This window comes from Mus caroli, unplaced genomic scaffold (genome assembly GCF_978045245.1).
Source record: "Mus caroli unplaced genomic scaffold, Mus_caroli_1 scaffold_7, whole genome shotgun sequence".
Lineage (NCBI taxonomy): Eukaryota > Metazoa > Chordata > Mammalia > Rodentia > Muridae > Mus > Mus caroli.
The window spans coordinates 28,641,794-28,668,763 of record NW_028227262.1 but is presented as its reverse complement, the minus strand read 5'-3'; the positions used below and the strand labels follow the sequence as shown (position 1 = coordinate 28,668,763).

Here is a 26,970-nt window from a genome sequence, read left to right as displayed (position 1 = left end):
TAGCAATTAATGTAATTTGAGAGGTTGTATCTTTCATAGACACTAATGGACACAAGGAAAATTATATGTTATATATGTGTCTAATGTATTAGTAGAGTCTATGCCCCATTTTATGTAATCTAAGAGGTGAACAAAAAAGTGCTTCCTAGAGAGGAAATAGTCTTTTGGTTTCCTGACATTTCATTTTACACAAATGACTAAATTAAAATCAACTTTTACTCCTCACTTGACTAGTTTAAAAAACAAAGAACTCAATTAGTTATATTCCTTAAGAATAAATTGAGGAGAAAACACACTTGGTTAATGTTTGGTAGACTCTACTTTTGATTAGGCTAATGAGTTTAATAAAGTACTACACATACTTTTTGCTAAGATATGAAAATGAAAGCTCTTATCAATAGAAGAAAGTATAATAACTCTATTAATATGTGTTAATGATGTAATAAGCATTCTCTTTCATTGCCTCTTTGCTTTTTATTCCCATTTAACATCTTATTACAAAATGTTTCCTATAGGAATAGTTATCTTAAAAGCACAATATTTGCTAATAGTTTAGCTTTGCGCTTTAAGCATATTCTCCATGCCCGGATGTATTCATTGGTTAATGGGTTTTCACTTGTCAGGAAGTTTACAATTACATACAGTAGTGACAAAGAGGGAAGGCAGGCTGGAGCGTCGATGCTTGCGCTGGGAGGCAGATTGCATAGGCAGGACACTCTCCAATGCTTTAGAGAGTTTTTCGGCAAAAGTTTCCTCAGGGGCAGTCCGAAGGAGGGAATGACAAAGAGGTGCAGACAGCACTGGTGGTGGGGTGGAAGGAGCACTGGGAGAGATGCGGGATAGAGAGGGAACAGCAGAAAGATGGGGAACACAAACCGACATGCTACGGCCACGACGAGGCTAAACAGAAAACAAACACACATGAAAAACACAGTACTTTGAAAACAAAATAACCAAATGTACAGTGATAATAGGGCATAGTTAACATAAAGAAATGTTCTACCTTCCCCAATTCTACCAAAAAAAAAAAAAAAAAAAAAAGGAACAAAAGTGTAAGACATAATTCTACAAAGCACACCTGGTATACTGTAACTATTCTCCCTGTTCTGTGGGTTTGTGCAGGTTTTCTTATAATCAAAAAGATCTTGAATATTTTGATATAATACTAACTGTTAAGTTATTAAGTCCACTAATTTAAAAAAAAATTACTAACAATACCACACAAGAAAAACAGTTAACTAAAAACTTACTAAGATTAAGAATAAATTCTATTAGCATACGAGATTTGGGAGATTAAGAGTTCATTATTTGCAAGAGCTCAGGCCACGTGAGGGAAAAAAAATTCATCTATTTTAGAAGGCAGCATAAAAAGTTGTCTGCTTACACTACTTTATTATATTTGCCATATTCTGTACAAAGGTTAAAAAGTCAGTGACTAGAAGAAAAAAAAAATCACAAATGGGTATTAGAAATATTTTATACCGTTATAAAGGAGCCAGTTGGGGGAAATGCCTTTATTTTAAATCTCTTAAGAATCATTACCACCCTCAAAATAAAAAATTCAGTTTAGACCTACAAAATTTGAAGCAGCTTAAGACAAAGAGTTTAACACAGTTCCAGGCTGTCTGGAGCAAGTTTATAGCCTATTTCTTTCTCAACACTGACTGCAAAGAATACTTCAGCCAAACGTGGAGCCTGTAAGCATGTATCATAATTTAGATCATTTTGGTTCCAAATTTTTATCTGCCTTTCTTATTTTTAAACTTTCTCTTATAGTTTATCCATTATTGTAAGGCATAGTTAGTTCTTGAAATGAGACAATAGAATTATAAAATACTTTATTATAAAGACTTGTAATTCTTTATAACTACTCTATAGAATATTGTCATCAAAAATCTAGAAAGTATGATTTTAAAGCAGCAAATGAATAAAACTATGTTAATGGCTTAGGCATTTAACATCTACATAAATGATCAATCCTGTTTGTCTTTTAGAAACATACATAACCCTGTGGTGGGGGAAGTGCCAAGAGGTTGAAAATAACTGTTAAGCAAAGGGAGATTGTCAATATTCAGAAATAAATTACCCAAGATTATTTACCATATTTAGGCTAAAGAACAGACTGTTAAAAGAGGTTAATATATATTAGTAGTAGTTTTCATTGTATTAATGTGTCCATTAATCTTGGGGCCTATGTCCAAAGCAGTACTGATCGATCAATGGACTCTTTTATGAGAAAAAGTATCTTCCTGAAAAAAAAGATTCATTTAATAAAGATAGGAATTCTTCAAAATTCAGATTAAAGCCTTCTGAGGAGGGAGGAAAATCGGTCTGCTTAAAGATTGTACTAAACAAGTGATATAGAGTAAACAATTATCATCTAATCCTTTCTGAAGTATATGATCTAGCTTTTTTCCTCCAAAGATCTCACAGAGAGTCAGCAAAAGAAATGAGAATATTTTATGATTCATTTACTTTAACATTCACTATTGAAAATGGACAATGTGCATATACATCATGTACACAAACATAAACTATTCCAAGAAATTACTTCTATAAGCTGACTCTGAAAATAAACTGGTAATGAAATAAATACCAAATAAAGGGAAAAAGCAAATGAACATATACTGGGAAAGGAACACGCATATGCAACTGATGATCAACTAAATACAAGCAATAAATTAGTCAGAGGTCATACAATAAAGGATTCCTTTACTCTATAATATTCACATGCAACATTCTATAATAGTTTGAAGGTCTTACCTGGTTTTTATACAAAAGAAAAATCTTAAAATGTCTTTAGTAAGTAAGCTTTAAAAAATATTAAAAAAAAAAAAAAAAAAAAACAAACCCAGTGTTCCACCCACAAATCATCTGGTACATCTAGTTTAAGCCACTGTGAAAAGTTTTAATTCCTAGGAGTCTTAATATTCACAAAGCTGCTTTCTGTAGGAAGTTCAGCTGATTCTCACTTCTTATTGTGTATTTTACCCAGTTTGATCTAATCCAGTTATGCTCTTATAAACTGATTTGTTTTAGAAATACCATTAACTCTCAGTCTCTGCACTGAATTGGTTTCAAATTACCCCTACAGATAGCAAAATCTGCAGCTGGCTAAGTACTTTATATAGATTATCACAGTATTTGCATATAATCTCTAGATTATATACTTATAGTACCCAATGTAATGTCATATTGGTAGGGAATAACAAGAAAAGTCGGTACATGTTTGGTACAGATAAAGTTTTAAGCATTTCTCTATTTAAATCCCCCCAAGTAAAGACCATAGATATCGAAGACTGTCTAGACTGTTTATATTCTCTTAGACTCACAGTGCTACTTAAATGACATAAATAATTTCAATTTGGCAGATTACCTATTGGCTATTATTTTAGTATTACATTTTCTTATGCATTTACTCACCATACTTGAGGGTGGATACACCCCATGGGGCTGAGATTGTGCTTGGATACTAGACACTGTATGTCCTGGTGCTGTGCCAGTAGAATGTGCCTGCTCATGTTGGGAACCATAGGAAACAGTCTGTTGGCTGCTCACTCTGGATTCTGTGAATACGGATGATCCTTGACCACTATCAATGGTTCCATCAGCTGAAGGGAAAATGAATCATAAGAGGGAGGGAAATGGAAGAGGAAGAAATTGTTCACATTTAGAGTCATTACATTAATATTATTGGTTATTTCTTTATTCAAATCTGAAATAAATTTTAAAAAAAGAATAACTTAAATGAATACTTAAAAAATATTTCTCTGATTATCACTGAATGTTATCATCTGAAGAGCAAGCAAAACTTAAGTCTTTAGTTGAATCCAACTTCCAGGTCTTACCCTGTGGAGACCTATGTGTACTTGATTTTCAATTAATGAGCACTGGTCTCATCAACCTTTTCTTCTATGCAGTTTTGTTAAAAGAGCTGAACCAGATTAACAGCTACAACTATAAATGCCAAACTTTATTCACTCTCCATTATTCTCAATTTTAAGGAACGAGGTAAAACAGACAAGTAAAAGCTCAAAATGTCAAGATACTGGAAGTTTTTCAAACTTTCTTCTATTCTAACCACATTTCCTCAGTGTTTCACCCTTCTATTAATCATGAGTATAAGAATGGAAACATATAAAGAACAAACTAGCACATTTGTTTACTTCCCCAGATACTTACACAACACAGATATACTAGGTTGCTGATACTGCAGCTGTTGATGTTGATCTGCCTCAGGTTCTTCAGGTTCTACCTGTGTAGAAACTGAAGCAGAAGTGGCAGGAGCAGCGGGTATGCCAGTGCTAGCAGCAGAGAGCTGCTGGATTCCTGCCTGGGAAACGCTTGCTTGTTGTTCATTCTGCTGTTTGAAACTGCTCTCTTCTTGTTTTCTTTTTTCTTGCTCTTCTCGAACCAACTGCCGCTGCTCTCGTTTTCTCTTAATTAAGGACACCCTATCTTTGATAGCTTTAGCCATGGTCTTGTGATCACCTTCACAGACATAACCAGACTCGACCTACAGAGTAAAAGAGTATATCAGGAAGAAAAAGGTACCCCAAGGAAAATTACTTCAAATAGTAAAATTACTAGTCTGCATTAAGTTTCCCCACAATTGTGGTAAACAGAGTGGGCCCCACCTCATGGGAAGACCAGCAGTCTCAACTGTCCTGGACCCCTGAGATCTCTAAAACACTGAGCGTCCAACCAGGCAGCATACACCAGCTGATATGAGGTTCTACCCTCAGTTAGAGAAGATGCACCTAACCCTCGAGAAACTTGAAGCCTTAGGGAATGGGGTGGTCTCGAAAGGTGGGGGGTAAGGACATCCTCTTAGGGACAGAGGGAGGAGGTATGAGATGGGGGAGGAGGGAAGGTTGTAACAGGGTAAAGGACTAAAGAATAAAAAACAAGCAAACCATCCAACCAACCAATTAAATTAAGTACATTTTTCATATCTGGCCTTTTTTTATTAACATTGAATAGTTTTTATAAATCATAGTAAGGGTACTCTATGTCTATCTGTGTAATAATTGACCTTTATTGTCTTTTTATAGGCACTGTGGCATATCTAGATTTGGTTAAGGATTTCCTTTAGAACTGTGATCTTTTACATATACTTAAAGTAAAAATACATGAATGGTTAGTAACTTTTGATCTTCAAAACACCCTTCAAAGCAAGAATGTTTTCATAATATTTATTTTTATTATTTAAATCATGTGTGTGCAGATGGAGGCCCAGTATTTGACCCCCTGATGCTGGAATTATAGGCATATGTGAGCTGCTTGATGTGGGTAGTGAAAACTAAAGTAAGGATCTTTAAAAGAGCAGTATACACTTGTAACTGCTATCTCTCTAGCCACGGAAGTAACTACAGTTATTTATCAGGATGGATCAAAGGCTAACCAGTATTTAGAAACAATTCCAAAGGAGGAACTATTAGCATTTATAGGACTCCAGAATGCATCCCACTCTCTTATCTCATTTATCCACTTATACCTACATGTTATTTCCCTCAAATAAAAAATTTAAAGAACTAAAATCAAACCAGATTATCAAAACAATATCAAAACCCACAAAGAAAGAACTTAAAGAGAAATTATAGGAGCTCCCCTCCCCCACATCCAAAGACAAAACACTTGGGAACAACACAACTTCATATTAATGACATACATATCATACATCACTAATTAAATAGTTGTTTTGTTTTTGCCTAACAGTTTCAGTATACATAAATCATCTAAAGGCCAATTTACCATTTCTTGAGCAACATCTTCTGGTACATCCCTCTCCAAGTCAAAGGAAAACTCAATAGCTTCATTGTCTTTGTATTTTCCCTTTAATTTCTTAATATCTTCAATACGCAACCATAATTTAATAGCTATCTTTTCTCCATCATCTTCTTCTGCTAATTCTACCCGTACCCCTGTTTCCTCCTGGAAAAAGGCATGGTTCAAAAGGTCTTTGATGGAATATCTTTCAAAGAAAGAAAAAGAAAATTAAAAAAAGAAAAGTCATTAGTTTGAAAGAGCATTTTTCTTTCTTTTTCTGAGATAGTCTCTCACTATGTTGCACAGGCTGGCCTCAGACTACAGAGTACTTAGAGGCATAAGAATGACTTTCAAATGTGTGTTTACTATTATTTAGTTAAGGGGAAAATCTACAACAGAAATTTTCAACATTAATCCATATGAATAGTAATGTTATAGAAGTGTGTGTGTGTGTGTGTGTGTGTGTGTTCCTGTGAGTGAGAGTGCTGGCAATGGAATATATTACCTTACAAGTGCTAGACAGCCACATCTCTCTTTTTTTTTTCCCCTGGTTTTTCGAGACAGGGTCTCTGTGTAGCCCTGGCTGTGACAGCTACATCTCCAGCATATAGTCATATTACAATCTGGCTTTTAATAACTGTCGTTAGGAACAAATTTTAGATCAAATGATCTAATCTTATTAGTTAGTAGGATATAATTATGGGAAGTAATACAAAATACCAAAGAAACATAGCAAAACAAAAGCCCAGAAGACAAAATTATGTATGGCCTTGTCTGACTCTTGCAATAACTATGCAATGGAATACCATTTATTGACTAATGTAAAATGAAGGTTGAGAAAGGTTAATAGTCTTTTAAAAAGTTCTACAATAATGAATTATATTATCAAAACTAGACCATAAATTTATTGATTTCTAGTTTGGTACTTTCTATAACAGCCACCTTTATTACTACAATAAAGTCCTTCAATTCCTTATCAAAACTTGTGGATTTAGCAAGTCAAAGGCTGGTTGCATAACAATCATTCTTCTTTAAACAAAATACCAACAATCAAATAAAACGTTCCATCCAGAAAAGAAACAGAATAACATTGTAAGACTCAAAACAAATATCCCTTTGTTTACAGTGAAAAAGTCTTAAAAGAGCAAAACAGAAACTCGAACTAAATATCCACAGAAAAGTCTTAAAGATCATGATGTTAAGCTCTTCTAAATAACAAAGTTTTGAAACGAACATGAGCCTACAAGGGTGAAGATACAGAATTCTTGAATTTGACTGATATACCAAATGGTGCCCAAATTTTAGGAGATATGTTATGCTCAATTTACAATTTATATTTGTATTAATTAGGATAGGATGGTGTATTTTTTCTTTTAAAGCTGGTATGGGGGTGTGGTAAAGGCAGATTATTTTCAAATAAAGATCATGGCTCTTTGCCAAGCCTACCGGTGACCCATTAGCTACACTGCCTAACAGATACTTGACACTTTTCTCAGAAAAGTTCTGTTTGTACAAATGACTAAACCAGATCTCCTCTTAAGCCTTAGGTAAAATCTCTTTTTACTCAAAGGAATTTTGATGTTTTGCTTTTTTTAATCTTGGAATAATGACAGAAAAAAAATCCAGGCCTGTGTAGATGAGCAGATTTTCAACAGCCAAGATTTTACTTTACCTTTCAAACTTTAATGAGGAAAAGATTAAGGAATGGGTTTGCTGCATTGGAAAATAAACACGATTGTAGAGCTTTCTAAATTATTCTATAAGAATTCTCTTGTAAGGTGGTTCTAGCTTACTTAAAAATCACTAAACCACTTTTTTAAAGTTACAGTGGTCAAATCTAAGTAGCTTTAATGGAAATAATCTGATTTTTAAAAGTGTTATTGCTATGAATGAAAAAATGAAACACAAGTATTAAATTTACCTCTCATTGTTCAAATAACACCATGTCAAAGAAGCAACTTACCTTTCATCTTTGTTTTGTCGGATACATCCTTCAATAATTTCTTTTACTTCAGGAATTGCTACTTTGTCAAAACTGGCTGGCTTCACTCCCTAAAATCCAGAAAAAAAGTCACAAAAATAATGAAATAATGAGAGGAGAATACTGGACTTTGTTTTAAATAGGCTGCCTTTTTAATATCCTGGCCCTTTTTCCAATGTACCTGCAGGACCTGATCAGTGTAGGGACCAGAGGTATTAAGTGGCAATCTCAAGAAACAACAAGTAATATGGCAGAAAAAATTAGGCTGCCGATAACATCTTACAGTTAAATGGTATCCAGGTGCTCTGGTTGGTTAGAAAATCTTTTGTGCAACCTTGAAAACATATCGATTACTTCGGCCTTTATTCTAGACACTGAACCCAGGAATAGGTATGAATTCACACAGTTGGTGGTAGACATCATATTATATAATACTCTTTTAAATACTTAATATTAAGAATTATGGGTTACTATTGATTTGCCAGAATAACTAAGAAGCAACTTTACATAAATAAAACAGAAAAATGAAAATCAGGAACAGTGATATAAGTCTATAAGCCCAACACTTTTGAAATGGAGGCAGGAGGGTCAGGCTTGCAAGGTTATCCTTGGAGCAATGTCAGAATGGAGTACATCAGAATCAAACCTCTCATCAAACTCCTCTCACAGATATTAATAGGCATCCTACTGGGATATTTTCTATGACACCCCACCACTACCACCCCAGCCAGAAGACTTGCTGAAATCCCTGGAAATGTTGCATTCTTATCTTTAAACACTTCCCTGCCTCTAGCCTAGAACTGTAAGTCTGGCTATAGAATTTTACTATGAACAACCCCTCCACCTAATATTTTTTAGACTTTTTAAAAAGTCTAAAAAAGAAATTCCCTCCCCTATCACTCAGGTCTTGAGTCTCTTCAGGAAAGAGACTCTTCTCAGAGTCTCTACCTCGCTACTGGCTCCTTTGTCAGTTGGTTCTTGGAATTAATGTTTCTAATGAAACAAAATGGAATAGATGCACCAGCTTAATTAATCAGCAAGGCCGTCTTTCCCCCTACTTGACCCTAGTACTTCTGACCACTGACTGCCCAGTAGTTTTCTTCTTTTTGCTTCATCTACCTACAAGTCCCCTACCTGGCAATTTGACAAAATCTCTTTCACTTTTTTCTTGTTCTTTTTTTTTAAAGCATTGTTACAAGTGTCTCACCTGCTGATTATAATAAATGCAGATTAACAAAAACAAACTCTTCTTTCTAATAAACTCATTAGTGCCTAGTAATCTGTTAGTATCCTTTGAACAACCTGCCCCATCCAAAACCAGAGTTCGAGGGCAGCTTGGACTACCTGTGACCCTGTCTCAAAACAAAACAAATAAAAACCCAGTCATAAAATGAAAATTAATATCAGACTCACATTTAAGAAGAAATCTCATCAGCACTACTCTATCTGAAACTAACATCACAGTGTATCTTAGTTAGGGTTTTTATTGCTGCAATGAAACAACATGAGGAAAGGAATCTGGAAATGAAAAAGCTTATTAGGATAACATTTCCATAGAATTAGGGAAGGAACTCAGGACAGGAACACAAACGGTGAGGAACCTGGAGGCAGGGGCTAATGAGCAGTGTTTACTGGCTTGGTCCTCATGGCTTGGCTCAGGGATGGCACCACACAAAATGGACTGACACCCCCACACACACACACATACACACAATCACTAAATCAAGTCCTACAACCTTATCTACAAAACCATCTTATGGAGGCATTTTCTCAATTGAGGTTCCTTCCTTTCAGATGACTTTGTGTTGTGTCATGTTGACATAAAACCATCTAGTACAGTAACAGTTTAAAATTTTAATTTGATACAAATTCTTTGGCTAGATATGATGGCACTTGCCTTTAATTCTTACACTATGGAGACAGAGGCAGGCTGATCTCTATGAGTTCAAGGCCAGCCTGGTCTAAATAGTGAGTTCCAGTATATTCAGGGATGTGTATAGAAACCCTGTCTCCAAAAACAAACAAATAAATACTTCAAAAATAAAACTTTCAGCAAAGTGTGAAAACAGCACTATTGGAGAGGGAGGTTAGAAGGAGAAGGCCTTTGCATTTATTGCCATTTCATTTCAGTAATGATATGGATTAAGAAACCAAGTGCGGGGTATGGTAGCACACTCCTTTAAGTTTGAGGACAGCCTGACTAATTAACATAGTGAGTTCTGGGCTACCTAAGGGCTACATAGTGCAACCTGTCTCAAAGCAAACCCTCAAACCTAATCCACTCCTCCCAAAAGGAATCCAGGGAGATATAGCAACATGTACAAGTGGTGATATAAATCTGTAAACACATAGATGGGAGAGAATTTGATATATAAATTCTAATCATCTGTATAGTCTCTGTAACAGAAATAAAACTAGTGATAACTGGATCACAGAAAGATACATAATCTTTCACAAGACTAAATAAAACACAGTAGTTTGAATTCTTCAAGTGTAGACTGAAAATATTAGTAATTGTCTTGATTCTGTTCAAGAAACCGCCTTGGAAACTTTTTACAATAAGGTACATTAAGTCCTAGAGGAAATGTATTATAAGATTCAGTACTATGACAAGTTTCAGACACCCACTGGTTACACATCAAATGATTTAGTGTCAAAGTTGTTAAACATGGAAGTGAAACACAAATTTGATTAATTCTCATTAATTACCTGTTATATTCTTTCAAGCAGTGACTTACGAGAATTGTGCTCCTAAGAGTAACTTTTTACAGCAACTGATTGTGAAATAGAGTAAATCCTCAAGTCACACGAAGGTAATTTGAAAGTTTAAATCTGAGAATGACTACAAACATCACTTTTTTGTGTTTTCCTCCCCTAAATATTTTTGTCCACATAATTGTTTGAGAATTTCATATATGCATATGTGCCTTCATCCAGTCTATCCATTCTCCCATAAATCCATACACACAAACCCCTTTGAGTCCACTTAGCATTGCCAGTATACACTTGAGTGTACAGTCATTGACTGGATCCTGTGTAATAAGCTCTTAGAGGCTGTCCCTATTCATACTAGGATTTTTTCTGGTTTATTTACCCAGGTCTTGTACATGCTGTCACAACTGTTATAAGAACATATGTGCAGCTGCTCTGCTGTATCCAAAACACTCCAATAAGTTGTGAAATGTATTAATATATGGGTATAGTGATATACCATTAAGAGTCATTTTAATATTATACCCATTAGCTGAATAATAATAGGTATTTCTCTAGGGCCTATGTCCTTCTTAGACAAACTGCAGTTACAAGCATGTGTTCTCTTAGGAAGTGGGCCTTAGATCCAATCAGAAAGTGTTTGAATGCCGGACATAATGACACAGCCTTTATTCCCAGAACTTGGGAGGCAGAGGCAGGTGGATCTCAGAATTAAGAGACCAACCTGTTACACACATTAATTTACAGGACAATAAAAGCTCCACAATGTATGTAACCCTACCTAGGAAAACAAATCAAAACAAAAGCCAAAGGAGATTGGGGGGATATGGATACCTCCATAACATCCTGCCACTGTTGCACCAGTAGCTATATCTTGGCAGGCCAATCTTTATCTTAGCTAACTTCACAGCTGAGTGAAGACTGGTGATGACTCTTCTCCACTAGTAGCTGCACCTTCCATAACTAAAAAACCTAGCTAGTAAGGATGAAGCTTCTAGATTGTTGAGGCTTTGTTTTCTCCATGTTCTAGGTACTAGTATGTAGTACCTTCAGTAATATAATCTTACCATCTATTTCCAGATGACAATAGCCTATGAGATCCACTAACGACCAACTCCAAGATAGGAAATGCATGCCTACCACTGGGCTTTTTTTTTTTTTTTAAATACCTTATAGTGTCAAGGAGAACAACTGTTTTCCCCCCTTACCTCACCTCAGCTACAGGGTAACTCCTTTTAAATTCTTTGTATGTTTGTGTAGATTTAGAAAGTTTCTACATTAGTAGGTTTCCATGCAGCATTTCTGAAAGTCTTTAGTTTAAATTATCCCTACAAATACTCCATCCTTGTGAGTGCTAGTATTAAAAAAGGCCACCCTGGTGGCACACACCTCTTTTAGTCTAAGATATCAGGTATTGGACAGAATTGCAGTAATTCCATACTTGGCTAACTTAAAGAGCTTATAAAAACAAACAAACAAACAAAATCTTTTCCATGTTAAGATATGGGTATTGATTTCCCTGATGACTAAGGATGTTGAGCATTTCTTTAAGTGCTTCTTGTCCATTTGAGATTTCTCTATTGAGAAATCTGTTTAGCTCTGTGCCCCATTTTTAACTGGGTTACTGGAGTCTAATTTCTTGAGTTCTTTATATATTTTGGATATTAGCCCTCTCTGTCAGATGTAGGGTTAGTAAAAAAAATTTTCCCAATTCTTAGGCTGTCATTTTGTCCTATTGACAGTGTCCTTTGCCTTACAGAACCTTTTCAGTTTTATGAGGTCCCATTTATCAATTATTGATCTTATAGCCTGAACCACAGGTGTTCTGTTAAGGAAATTGTCTCCTTTACCAAGGCTACTTCCCACTTTCTCTTCTATGAGATTTAGTGTATCCAGTTTCAAGTTTTGAGGTCCTTAATCCACTTGGACTTGGAGTTTTGTGCAGGGCGATAAATATGAATCTGTTTGTACTCTTCTACATGCAGACATCAAGTTAGACCAGCACCATTTCTTTTTTCCATTATATGGTTTTGTCAAAAATCAAGTGTCTGTAGGTGTGTCAGTTTATTTCTTGGTCTTCGAGTTGATTCCATTGATCAATCTGTCTGTTTCTGTATCAACACTATGCAGTTTTTAATCACTATTGCTTTGTAGTATAGATTCCACCTTACACCAGTCAAAATAGCTAACATCAAATACTCAAGTGCCAGCACATGCTGGCGAGGATATGGGGAAAGGTGAACACTCCTCAATGGCTGGTGGGACTGCAAACTTGTATACTCTGGAAATCAATCTAGCAGTTTCTCAGAAAATTAGAAATAGATCTACCTGAAGACCCAGCTATACTACTCCTGGGCATATACCCAAAAGATGCTCCACCATCCCACATGTGCTCTACTGTGTTCACAGCAGCTTTATTTGTAAAAGTCAGAAACTGGAAATAACCCAGATGTCCCTCAACTGAAGAATAGATACAGAAATGTAGTTCATTTACACAATGGAATACTATTCAGCCATTTAAAACAAGGACATCATGAATTTTGCAGGAAAATGGACGGAACTAGAAAACATCATCCTGACTGAGGTAACCCAGAACCAAAAAGACATGCATTCTCACCAATCAGTGGATATTAGCCATAAAGCACAGAATACCCATGATACATCCCACACCCAAAGAAGTTAAGGAAGGAAGGCCCAAGCTTGAATCACACTTAGGAGGGGGAGCAAAATAGTCATAGGAGGCAAAGAAGTGGGTAGGAAGAGTAGAATCAGGTTGTATGGAGAGAGAGGAGAGAGAGACCCAAAGGACCAGGAGAATAAATGGAAATCTGCAGCTGCCAGGTATACAAGAAGGCTACCAAGTTTTATATGTTAAGTTTATATTCTTGCTCCTTTGTTAAATGTGTTTACCAGTGGCCAGAATTTTCTAGTAGAGGCTTTAGAGTCTTTTATGCATAGAATCATACCATATGCAAACAAGAATACTTTTGTTTCATCCTTTCTTAGGTGTACCACTGTTAACACCTTCAGCCACAAGACTGTAAGCACTATATTAATAGGAGTAGAGATCATGGACACTCTTGTCTTATTATTGATTTTAGCAGACACATTCTTCATAATAAGAATAATACAGCTAAAGTCAAAGAATGCAGTGATAGAGCAAAAGAGTGTTTAAATTTTAAGACTAAAAGAAATAGAAACTGGGTTGTGTCTCAGTTGGTACAGTACTTGCCTAACAAGCATGAAGCCCTGGGTTTGAATTCCAACATCACATAAGCCGAATCTGGTCTGGTGTTCCATGATTAATCCTGGCACCCAGGGAGGTGCCATTAACCAAGAGGATCAGAAATTCAAGAGCACTAATGGTTACCAGGCAAGTTCAAGGTCAACCTAGGTTATATAAGACCTTGTTCCAAAAAACAAAAATAAAATAAAACCACAAATGTCACAGCACACAAGCAGTTGTGGACATACACACAGTAAGTAAAATAGTAATTTGCAAGAAAACAAAACAAAACAAACTTCCTTTAAGAAATTTTATGGATGTCTTGCACTAAGGTTAATAGGAGAAAATTTGAGTTTTCTGTTTTACGTTGGCTTTTGTTTTGTACAATAAAGTAAAACAGCATAAACTTTTAAATGGCAAGAAACACCTAAAATATTATTTACAAGCAATGGTAAACATAATTTGGTATAACAGATTGAATATAGTTAGACTTTGAATGTAAAAGCAGTTAAAATGCTACAGAAAAATAACCACAGACGGAAAATTTAATGAGGAAAAGAAAATGACTTCTATAATACAGTATCTCAAGGGAATGTGTTTAAATTACTGGTGGTAACATATTAAACTAAGATAGTAAATTGTACTAACTTTTGTATTACTGTAGAAAGGACATAAGAAATTCTCCTGATCCTGCTTTTAAATTTTTAGCTATCTTATTAACCACAGCGACTCATAAAAACATACACACATTCATATCTTCAAATCTAGTTCCTAACAACCTCAAATATATTAGTTTTTAATACTGTCATTTAAATTTATGTCATGTTAGAAACAGATGATTCCATATGAATGTAATAAAACATACCCAGAAGCCACTATGGCCTTAGGAAATGGCCTTTAAAAAATAATTATGTGGTCCAGCAATGGTGGCACATGCCTTTAATCCCAGCATTTTGGAGGTAGAAGCAGGTGGATCTGTGTAAGTTCATGAGCAGCCTGAACTATACAGAGTGATTTCCAGAACAGAGGAAGCTACACTGAGAAACCCTGTTTCAAATAAATGTACAAGAATGTATAGTATAAAAGTAAAGTATATGGAACAAGTTCAAAGCTTTCAAAGCCTGAAAGTGACTTACAGGAGAGCCATGAGACATTGAGTGACAAGGTTTTGAGATACTCGTGGGCTTTTTATTTTTAAGAACTTAATATATATTTGATCACTGACATTTTTAAAAAGTTGGTCTAGGTTACTCTAAAACATAAAAGTTTTAGCACCAGAAAGAACACATTAGTAATAACAAATGTTCTTATATTAACTTCATCTTATTTCTTTTTAACATGTATATATCAAATAGAGGCGAAGATTAATTTAAAAGTCTTATAACCCTGCAAAAGCAACCCCTTTTCTTCCTTGTTAGCTTAATCACACTTGGTTTTGTTCCAACTAGTAAAAGCAAATGTATTTTCTGAATAAGGTTAGAAAATATAAAACCATTACTAAGAAAAACTGGGTTACTATTAAAGAAATAAACTAAGCTTTATTCAATAAAGGCACACACTTTTCTCACTCCACTCCTCCAAACAAGCAACTTAGCTCTAAAAGTACTCTTGCGTTATTGTTGTAATTGATGGGCAATAGTGTCAATAGACATACATGCCCTTCAAACATGTAAGGGTAGCTTATTTCTCTTTTTTAAATTATATTAAGTATGTATTGAATATCTACTGATACACACTAGATACTTTCGAGGTAATATAAAATTGTGCAGTTTCTCATCCTGTGACCTTGTCTCAAATCACTTCTGTAACACGTATAATGTATAAAAAATAAATAATGTTTGACTCCAAAGTATCAAATATGTAGCTTTAAGTGTTAGAGACATGGCTCAGTGGTTAAGAGCACTGACTGCTCTTACAGAGGACCTGGGTTCATTTCTCAGCATCCATGTAAGGGCTAACACTTGTCTGTGACTCCAGTTCCAGGGCTTCTGACACCTGACACACACATCCATATAAGCATAACACCAATAAATTTAAAACACACACACACACACACACACCTTTAATTTTGTTTGCCAACTAATCTGCTAGAAACACAGAAATGATTCATAGTATAGAATTCTTTGGTTCAATCTTTGATTTTTTAAAAATTTTCAGTAATTGCTTCTTAAAAGCTTAAGTTTCAAAAGTTAGGGTAACGTTTAGTAACTTGATAAAAGTAAAACTTGTCTTAATAATTCTGAATTTAGAAAAGCATACTTCCTCACACAGAATAAACTATAGATCATTGAATAATTTCAGTAATTTAAGTGAAATTTCCTATATACATCATTAGAAAGGTTATAAGATGCTCTATATAAAGACTGGAAATTCTTACCTCATTTATACAATCCTTTTTAGAACAGCAGCAGCAATGAGAATTTACAATAACAAATACTGAACAAAAATCTTTCTTCATAAAATCCATCAGAAAAGGAAACAGACTTATTAGACTTTAGTAAAAAACTAGGAGGAATGTAAATAGAAATATAAACTACCATAACCTAGCCCACAGCATAAGGAAGACAAATACCAAAGTTGGAGCATAGTTCTTGTTTAATAGCCATGCTTCCCAACTCTGAGATTGTTCTGTTCGGCCAACAATCTATTTAGCTTGGCTCTATGGATATAAACCCTGAAAGACAGGGATTTTGCTACTAGTAGTTTCTTCTGTTTCTCCTACAATAGCAATACATCCTTGAATAAGCAGACTTTTATTTGCTCAAAGCTCCACCTACTGTATCCAAAAGCTCTGCCTCCTTGACTTTGAAAGCTACCTTGGAGGCTTTCCTATATCTAACACTAGATACCTACCTACTGAAACACTTCTTTCATGACAATCATATTGAAACTGACTTTTATTTTAAAGTGGGGTAAGAGACTGAACTCAGTCAAGGAAGCAAATCCAGAAGAATGATCAAAAGGAGACAATATATTGGCAGTTATCCAGTTAACTTTACTTCCACTAGCTTTTTTTCCAGAGGACCCAGCACACACAGCAGCTCACAACTAACTGTAACTCCTGTTTCCAGAGAAATCTGATATCTTCTTCTGGCCCCCATGGGCACTAAGGTACAAGTAGTGCATAGAAATAGATGCAGATAAAACACTCATGCACATAGAAAAATAGAAATATTTCCTGTTTTCCCAATTGAAAATGTGGTAATATTAGGGCTGCGAACATCATATTTCAGTGGTACAGTGCTTTGCTGAAGCCCTGAGTTCAACTGTCATTGTTTCTTTCTTTCTTTTCTTTTTTCTTCACTCCTATTAAAAGCCTACACATGTGCAAATATTTCCTGGAAAGAAAATCTCATGGGCTCAAATAAAAGCTACTTTGAATTTAAATACTGCTTAGCTTTTCCTCATAATATTAATATAGTAGAAAAAGTCCCGCTGTGGCAGCAGTATAAGCTGTATCCTTTGAAAAGGTATGAGACTGAATCCCAAATAAGACAGGAGATATCAAGGCTCAATCATTGACAGAATCAGGTAAGGGTTAGATGCTATTTAGTAGAAATACTTCTACTCTGGAGACAGCTTAGTGGGTAAAAGAATTCCCCACTAAGCCTGATATGAGTTCGATCCATTACACTCACATGTTGAAAGGAGAGAACAGACTCCTCAAAGTTGATTTCTGACTTCCACACAACATTTTGCTATGATACATCAGTGTCCCCCACACAAAATACATGCAATTTAAAAAATACTTCTAAAGGTTAGAAATGCACTAATTCTAACAGGCAGTAATTTCTGGCTCAGTCATTTATCACTACTAAGCAAGTCAGGTAATAATAATACTAAGATGTCAGGTATTGGACAGAAATGTAGTAGTTCTTTCAGCTTACACATATGAGGAAGATTGTTTAAGACTATATGCTTGGCTAACTCAAAGCAGGTTTTTAAAAAATGCCTTTTCCAAGCTTCTTTTAAGATATGGGTGTTGCCTAGAGGTGGTGGTACATGCCTTTAATCTCAGCACTCAGGAGGCAGAGGCAGGAAGATCTCTGTGAGTTTGAAGCCAGCCTGGTCTACAGAGCAAGTTCCAGGACAGCCAAGGCTATATAGAGCAACCTTGTCTATTTTAAAAACGAAAAAAAAAGAAAAAAAAAAAGTGAGATGCAAAGCAATCAGGACAAAAACCAAACAAAACCCCCAAACAAATAAAAGTAAATAAATAAAATAAAAATAACTTTAAGATACCCATGGAATGGAAGAAAACAAATTAAAGCAGAAATCCTAGGAATAAAAATAAAAAATCTTATGAGCTATAGATATAAGGTTGTATGTAAGATCCCCAAACTCACCTACACTTTGGGGCCTTACATAAATGTCTGTGATCCTTATTCAGCACACACACACACACACACACACACACACACACACACACAGGATTAGCTGCATATTATACTTGCTATTTGACCTACTTATCTTAAATCTATGCCTTTGATAGTGAGATAGAATGAAGAGATCTTTTGGGGGGGGGGGGTTGTTGTTTTTATTTTTTTGAGACAGGGTTTCTCTGTATAGCCCTGGCTGTCCTGGAACTCACTCTGTAGATCAGGCTGGCCTTGAACTCAGAATTCTGCCTGCCTCTGCCTCCCAAAGTGCTGAGATTAAAGGTACCACTGCCCAGTCAAGGAAGAGTATTAATTCAGCTACTTGGGAGGTTAAGGTAGTAGAACCGAAAGTTCAAGCCCTGCTTAAATTACAGAATGTACTCAGAACTCTGTGAGACTATCTCAAAGTAAAACGTTTAAAGGTGGGTATGGGAAGGCTGGAGAAATGGCTCAGCAGTTAAGAGCACTGACTGCTTTTCTTAAGGTCATGAGTTCAAATCCCAGCAACCACATGGTGGCTCTCAACCATTCATTACAAGATCTGACGCCCTCTTCTGGTACCTCTGAAGACAGCTACACTGAACTTAGCTTTTATTATACAATAATAAATAAATCTTAAGAAAAAATAAAGGTAGGTACAGAAATATCAGTGGATATTCAGTAGTGGAACATTTGTATAGTATGTGCTTGGCCATAGATTCAATCTTCAGTGGAGGAGGAAAAGTAATACAAGCTTTGCATGCTATTAAAAGCATACACCACAACATCAATATATATATGAAGGATAGTGCATTTGAGGCTGGAGCAATACCTTGGCTTTCAAGTATCCAGAGTAATAAGCCTTAGGGAATCATGAGGCAAACTAATTTCCTTTAATAGAGCCAACTCAATTTGGAAGGGCATTTGAAGAGGCTTGTTTTCCAATGGAAATATATACTATGTTCAAATACCTGTAAACTAATGGTTCATACCAACAAGGATCTGGCTAAATCCAGCCCTTTAACAACCAAGTTAAAAATAATGGGGATTTTTAATTACTTTGTTTGTGTAATTTGACTTTGTCACTGATTCCATTAGCCTTTGAATTGCAAGGCTTGAACATCTTGAATGGAAAAACAGAATTAAAGCCATTAGGGTAAAATTCCTTTGAGTTTTTATATAACAGATTACAGTTTGCTCCTTCCCACAGAAACAAGTGACGCCAATTTGTGATTAGGTAGTGTTTGAAGTTGAGAAAAATGTTATATTGTGTTTTAGCAGTTAGAAAAAAAAGGGGGGGTTGTTTTTTGTTTTTTATTTTTTTTAGCTAAAATGATTTTTTTAATAATCCTATAAATGTTGATTGTAAGTGAAAAGAAAATGCTTGTCACAAGTTGTAGCTTAACATTATTGTCTTTCAGGGGCTATCTGTTACTATTCTATGATTCTAAATTTAAAAGACAATTTGGGGTATCATTTGGGGGAATGTTAAAAAAACAATTGAAAATTTTTTCATACTTCGTCAATTAATCCTGAATATCAATCTTTACTTCCCAAAGTAGTAGATAGAATAAAAACTAACAGGATGTAAAGATACTTTTCTTACTTAGGCACATTTCAGCAATACTAAAATTTTCTGGTCTCTTGAAAATAAAACATGCTAAGTACTAAAAGAATAGAGATCCTTTATAATTGCTGCTTTTCACTAGTGTACCATATATGACTTAAGGTACCACTGAAGAAGCATAAGAAGTAGGTATACAGTGAACAGAAGAAATACATCTGACTGAACTTACAAGGGTGGTGAAGAGAAAAATATCTTTATTGAATCAGAATTTGGGAAAGATGTTTATTGAGGGCAAAAGAATTTATCTTTCATAGAAGGAGCATCATATGAAAAATATTATATTGTTTGTTTGGTTGGCTTCTTTTTTGAGACAGTGTTTCTTCTCTATGTAGCCCAGGCTGGCCTCCAGAGATCTGCCTGTCTCTGCTTCCCAAATGATGGGATTAAAGCATTACACTCAACTGAAAATGTGTTATTAACATAAACAAGTTTTAAACACTCACTGAACAATTACTCAGTTTGACTGACTTACTCTGGGAATATAATATAAGTGTAGACAGAGGTGAAGTACAAAGCATGTAGTATAAGTAACACTGAACTTGACATGAAATATTTGAATTCTACTGGACCACTACATACTACAATATCCTAGCTTAATCCTAGCTTATCCTAGCTGCTCAAATTAGTGCATTATTAGCACTCACTGGACTAGATATTCAGTTGTCAACACTGAATTAACATTTATCATATGAATGCTCAAATATATAAAAATAAAATGAGATATTTATGTTGAGAAATGTAATAAATATAATTGAAGAAAAAACAGCTCTCTACATTGTTACAAATTAATACAAATAATTACATAATTACAAATAAATACATTGTTACAAATGTACATTAGACATAATAATGTTTTAGGAAGATATAAAAATTACTAATGGCTAGTGTAGTTTATAAAAACTACTGCTGTCTTAAAAGTTCTTGAAACAAAGTTTAGGTTGGTTGGTTGGTTGGTTGTTTGAACAGATGGTTTGTACCTTCTAGTCTTCCCAATAGCCTAACATTTCAAGCAGGGCAAAAATAAGATTTTTATAATAGCAATTACCTCCCCAAATCACTTTGTTTCCTTTGCATTAAATTTGTGGCCCCCAAATTCTGAAGAGATTGATGCCCAGTTAAGAACACTTAATGCTTTTCCTAAGGTTTGATTCCCTCTCAATGTAGTAGCTCACAACAGTCTGAACTGGAGTTTCAAGGGATTTGAAGCCTTCGGGCCTCAATGGGGACCAGGCAAGCATGTGATGTACAGACAAAATACAAACAAAACACTCAAGAATTAAATAGATAGATAGATAGATAGATAGATAGATAGATAGATAGATAGATAGATTGATAGGTAGATAAATAAAGTGCTAAAGAAGACTAAGTTGTTCAAGATGCCTTACTTCCTTAGGAAGTTAGTTTTAGAAAAACCATCCTGAAATGTTTGAGGGATTAAAAAAAAAAAAGTACAATTTGCTTTTGTTCTCAGAAAACAAAGTGAAAATAAGACTAAAAATTATGGGGAAATGCTGCCAAGCAAAACCCCACAGTCCTATCCTGACAACACAGTACGTTACTTTAACTGGCTACCAGAAATTTCAATTTTGAGATTTTAGAATCTGTACAGCAGCAAAAGAATGGATGAGGGTTTAGCCCAATTCTATCGTCTTTTCTATACTTGTATGTTACTCTTACTTGTATGTAGGTTTCTATTTACTGTGATTTAACTTCATTTTGTAAGATAACTTTTCAAGGGTCACTTTAAATTTCATTTCTTCTCTGGAATAGAATTCTCATAAACTGGCATAAATCCCAACTTTTAACTACAATTAGGATTCCTTTAAATTTTTTTTATTTTTAAAAACATTTAAATGCTCGTACCATGTCATATACAATGAACATGTAAATAGAAACAAATATTTGATAAGTCGAACTCTAAGACAATGACTTTTTTTTAAAACTACTTACATTATCCATCATGTTAGGTATGATCTGATTATTTATATATCCACTTAAAATTTTGCTGAGAAAAATACAACATCCAATGGAATACTGAGATACAACCTTTGGTATATGGTTATGAATGTACAAACTGTAACTTAATAAAAAGAACCTGTCATCAGGTAAGGACAATGTAAAAAGGCATTTTGCATAAGGAATGGGTGTCCAGTAGATATTGAAACTGAAGGCACCTTTATTTTGAACTTTCCAGCTAAATAAATAAATAAACCTGCTGTTTATAAGCCCACTCAGTTTATGGTATTTCTATTATAGCTGCTCAAAAAATTAGAACACTGTTCTTTACCCTTCTCCAGGAATAAGAAAGGCTATTGAATATTATACAATAGAGAATTATTTAAGTATAAAAAGGAATGAAGCACTGACATGTCAGCGTGTGAATGAACATTGGAAATATTATGCTAGGTGAGTAAAACTAAAATATTGATGTTAAATGCACCAAAAGAGGCAAATCAAATTTGGTTTGGTGGGTAGAGGAGAGAGAGATAGTAAATAAGGGATTCTTTTGAAGCATGGTGAAAAGTCCTGGAATCAGTAGTGATGGATACATCGGGAATGCAACAGAAACCACCAAACTATATACTTTAGCTTCTGTGTGTATTCGTATTTGCTCTCTTTAAAAAAAAAAAATCTATTCAACAATTGAAAACAGACTGAGTGCTATAATAACAAAGAAATAATCTGAATACTATTAACAGATATTTAAAAGAATTTTATTCTTTTTTTTTTTTAAATCGGTTATTTTATTTTATACATTTCAAATGTCTCCCTTCCTGGTCTCCCCTCTGCAACCCCCCCATCCCATTCTCCTGCCCGTGTCTCTAAGAGGGTGCTCCTCCACCCACCCACCCACCCACTCCCACCTCACCTCTCTAGCATCCTCCTATGCTGGGACATCAAGCCTCCACAGGACCAAGGGTCTCCTCTCTTAACTGACCTGAAGTTTATAACTAGTGACCTCTTTTCTTCTCCCTTCATTTCCTGTGAGCCAATTCTTTTAAAACTATCCAACTGAATTAAGACTGTAAAGACAAAGTTACCACCTGGATTAGAATAAAAGCCAAGTATACTGCATGTTAGTTCTTCTCTTGATCAAGAATAAAATTTGTAGAAGTGTGCTTCTCTAAAATGGTCACTTATTTTCTTAACTGTTAAGTGTAAGAACTCAAATTTAAAATAAGACAAAACAAAAAGCAAAAAATTCTTGAATCCATCTAATGCAGTTTTTCCCTATGACTCCATACTTCCACACGTTCAGTTATTTCCCCGTTAGCTGATTACTATAAGGATCGTTTCCCATTTCTCCTTCTGCCTATATGGCACAGAGTTAGGCTCATAAACCACCTGCTTCAGCACTCTGAATGCTAGTGGATACCACTAAAACAGAACTTCAATAGCCAACCTTTCAACTGTTTTTAGTTTGATTTGGTCTGATTTTAGTTCCCTGTTCTGCTTTTCCAACTTTGGTTTTAGTTCTTCAAATCTGCATCCAGAAAAATCTTTATAAAATCCAGGCCTGCTTATGTGACACGTACCTGTTTTATATATAGAAGCTACAACAAATCTGCCAGTACTCTACAGACAGAAGTCAAAGGTTTTCATTCACCCTTTAGCCCTTTACCCTATACATCATTCTTTTCCTATCTGCAAACTCAGCAGGCATGTAAAAACTGTAGTTCTCTCATAGGTAATACTTAGGGCCTCCTAGAATCTTTAATGATCACTCTCCTAACCTGTTCAATTCAGTGAGGTACTAACTGCTCCATGTGCTTTACTTAGCTATTTAACACTAGAATAGCTGGCCACCAGTTGTGGTGGCACACATCACTAATGGGGAACAGGGAGATACAAGCAGGAAGATTTCTTTGAGCTCAAGGTCAGGCTGGTCTATAGAGCTAGTTCTAGGACAGCCATGGCTATACACACACACACACACACACACACACACACACACACACACACACACACACAAAACTATACTGAGATACCCAACTTCTTTGTCATTGTCCTTCCTCTACTTAAGCTTTTTAGAAACAAGAACTACACACTTAATTAACATTCAACATCATGAATTTAGAAGTCTGGAATACAGAAGGAACTCAAAATATTTGTTGGTAGATGAGATGATTCAGCTTGTGGACAAACCTGGGGCTCAAACTGTAAAAAGAAGACTCCTCTGACCTCAATGCATTTGCTATAGCATGCATGTACACCTACTCAATGAAAATAAATGTAATGAAACAAAAGGCATATTGTAGTTCTATACTATATAATGTGACTGTGGAAAATTTATACCAACTGTCAGCTTGATGGAAACTAGAAATACCTTGGAGAAAAATACATGAAGATGTCTGTCAAGAATTCTATTGATTAGATTAACTGAGGAGGAAGAGCAACCTTCAGTATTAGATTAACTGAGGATAAGGCCAATCTTAAATATGGTGGTAACATTCCCTAGGTAACATTCATTCCTAGGCTGAGATCTTGGGCTGAATAAAAAAAGAAGAAAGCTACCTGGGTAGCAGCATTCATCTGTCTCTGCCTTCTGATATGGATGTTACATAAACAACTCCTTCAAGTTTGTGCTGCCATTAACGTCCTTGCCAAGATGGACAGTACTCAAACGTGAGACAAAATAAACCCTTCATTCATTCCTTAAATTACTTTTGTCGGTCTTTTTATGGTCAGAGTAACATAGCAGTAACTAATATAAAAAATGGACTAATTAATATGTTTGATGGAGGAAATTTCAAGCAATGTAAGTTACGGCTCAGTGGCTCACTGGTCTTATCCAAGTCTACAGGTTGGTTGGTTGGTTGGTTGGTTGGTTGGTTGGTTTGTTTGTTTGTTTATTTATTTATTTATTTATTTATTTATTTATTTATTTATTTATTTATTTAGGTTTTTCCAGACAGGGTTTCTCTGTGTAGCCCTGGCTGTCCTGGCACTCACTTCATAGACCAGGCTGGCCTCGGACTCAGAAATCTGCCTGCCTCTGCCTCCCAAGTGCTGGGATTAAAGGCGTGTGTCACCACGCCCGGTTGATTTTTAAAGTAAAATAAGGAAAAGAAAGGGCATAAGGAAAAAAATGTAAAGTTTGGTCAAAAAGGAAAAAAAAAAGTAATGAACAAGTTTTATAATTTGAAAAGGAGACTAAGCAATGACCAAGCACCTATAATTGTTAAAGAAATTAGTACCGCTGGGCATGGTGGCGCACACCTTTAATCCCAGCACTCCGGAGGCAGAGGCAGGCGGATTTCTGAGTTCGAGGCCAGCCTGGTCTACAGAATGAGTTCGAGGATAGCTGGAGCTACACAAAGAAACCCTGTCTTGGGGGGAAAAAATTATCATAGTTTCACTGCCATAATACCAATCTTCTTAATGCTTCCAAAAGTCTACAACTGAACTCTCATTTTAAACAATATAATAAATAGCAAGACAACACCATATATCACAATTAAGAATTTAGATATTAAAATACAGTTTCAAACAAAATACACCTCAAGATAAAGGTTTAAGTGAAAGCAAGGAAGGCAGGTAAAGGCGATAGCTTATCTTTGCTCTCACTGCACATGACTCGGCAAACTCCCATCCTAAAAGCTTTGGCTTTCTGTTGTATTGCCCTTTTGCATAAGTGGATGTTATCCAGCTTGACTTTATAAGCTATGACTCAATTTCATCAACAATTAGGTAAGGACTTACACTGGTCACTCGACGGTAGATCTGCGCAGCATTTTGGCATTCTGAGTATGGATATTCAGACGTAGCCATCTCAAGCATGCACATCCCAAAAGCATAAACATCAACGGATTCATCATATTTCTCCTCATACATCTCAGGAGCCATAAACTCTGGGGTACCTTAAATTAAAAGAATGATTCACACTCAATATGGCCAATGGTCTTCCTTACCAGAGGGTTCAAGAAACAAAGAAGTTGACCTGTCACGGGGGCGGGGGTGGGGAATAAAAAAGAAAGGGGAAAAGAAGAAAAAATGCTTCTTAGTCTGTTCCATCGAATATCCTATAGAAGATTTTCTACTGTAAGGCCTAAACACACTGAACATAGTCAACTAAGTTTTTACTTATAGTGTTGTGTATCAATTATTAACGTGGAACTTTGGTTAAGAAAAACAATAGTATTATTTCATAATAAAAACAAATAGAAGGGAAGGGATAAAATACAAATAAAAACCTAGCAGGGAACAAAATGGATACATGGATACTGTAGGATAGTAATGAAAAAGATCAAATATAGCCCGGCGTGGTGGCGCACCCCTTTAATACCAGCACTCGGGAGGCAGAGGCAGGCAGATTTCTGAGTTCGAGGCCAGCTTGGTCTACAGAGTGGGTTCCAGGACAGCCAGGGCTACACAGAGAAACCCTGTCTGGAAAAAACAAAAAAAAAAAAAAATCAAGTATTTGTCTGCCCTCTACTGTATGGCAGTTGTCTGTATTTTCCTTTTTTGTGGGGTAGTGGGGGCTAGGAAAGAGGGGGGTGAGACAAGGTTTCTCTGTGTAGCCTTGGTTGTCCTAGAACTCACTCTGTAGACCAGGCTGACCTCAAACTCCAAAAACCACCTGCCTCTGCCTCCTGAGTACTGGGATAAAAGCATTTGGTGGGATTGTTGTTAGAGGAGTATTCACAACTAGTCTCTTGCCATTGATGTTACTTTTTAAATCCTTGTAGAAAAAACCTTCTGTATTCAATGTTTTTAAAGATAACAAAAGGGCCTTTTCTTCATATACTTACCCTCCTACCTACAGTACGCAAATAAGCCTAGTACAGATATAGATGATAAAGTGAGGGGCATCCTGCAGGTGAAAAACAAATACACATACAAATATAGAACTCAAATACAGGCTGATTTGTAAGCATAATATGTATGTGTATGGTACTACAAGATTAGATTTTACAATGATTTCAGAATCTTTAACTTCAGTTCCAAGAATAAGTATGCACAGTATGATTTAATAAACAAAGGGGGGGACTGTTTGACCCATGATTTTAAGATTTCACAGACAATTAAATGCTCCCTATGAAGAAAACAAAATGGCAATTTAGCTTCAAATATTTTTCCAATTATGTGAATACATATAAACAGCACTACACAATATTCCAATGAGAACATTGTTTTTGTTTTGGTCTTTAAATAAAGAAATACAAGTGATTGGCATGCTATGATGTTCTTATCAGTACTTAGGATTCTGGCCCAACTATTAATGAATGGGCTTTTGATATTATACCCTCCTGGAGAGCAGAATAGAATGTGAACTGCAAATTTTTAATCTCAGAGA

The 26,970-nt window shown here is 35.4% G+C and overlaps 1 protein-coding gene across 17 annotated transcripts in view; it reads right to left on the bottom strand.

Moving 5' to 3' along the window:
* Wnk1 (WNK lysine deficient protein kinase 1) overlaps nucleotides 1-26,970 on the bottom strand; it is a 122,732-nt gene that overhangs the window by 41,501 nt on the left and 54,261 nt on the right. For 15 of the 17 annotated variants that reach the window (XM_085840043.1, XM_085840029.1, XM_085840031.1 and 12 more), the window contains exons 4-8: nucleotides 25,377-25,534; nucleotides 7,733-7,821; nucleotides 5,755-5,974; nucleotides 4,183-4,516; nucleotides 3,424-3,611 (exon numbers count right to left, since the gene is read on the bottom strand). In XM_085840043.1, coding sequence (XP_085696169.1) covers nucleotides 3,424-3,611; nucleotides 4,183-4,516; nucleotides 5,755-5,974; nucleotides 7,733-7,821; nucleotides 25,377-25,534 — 989 coding nt within the window. Of the gene's footprint in view, nucleotides 1-642; nucleotides 901-3,423; nucleotides 3,612-4,182; nucleotides 4,517-5,754; nucleotides 5,975-7,732; nucleotides 7,822-25,376; nucleotides 25,535-26,970 lie in introns of all 17 variants that reach the window. The other 2 variants (XM_085840042.1, XM_085840044.1) reach the window with 1 other exon arrangement.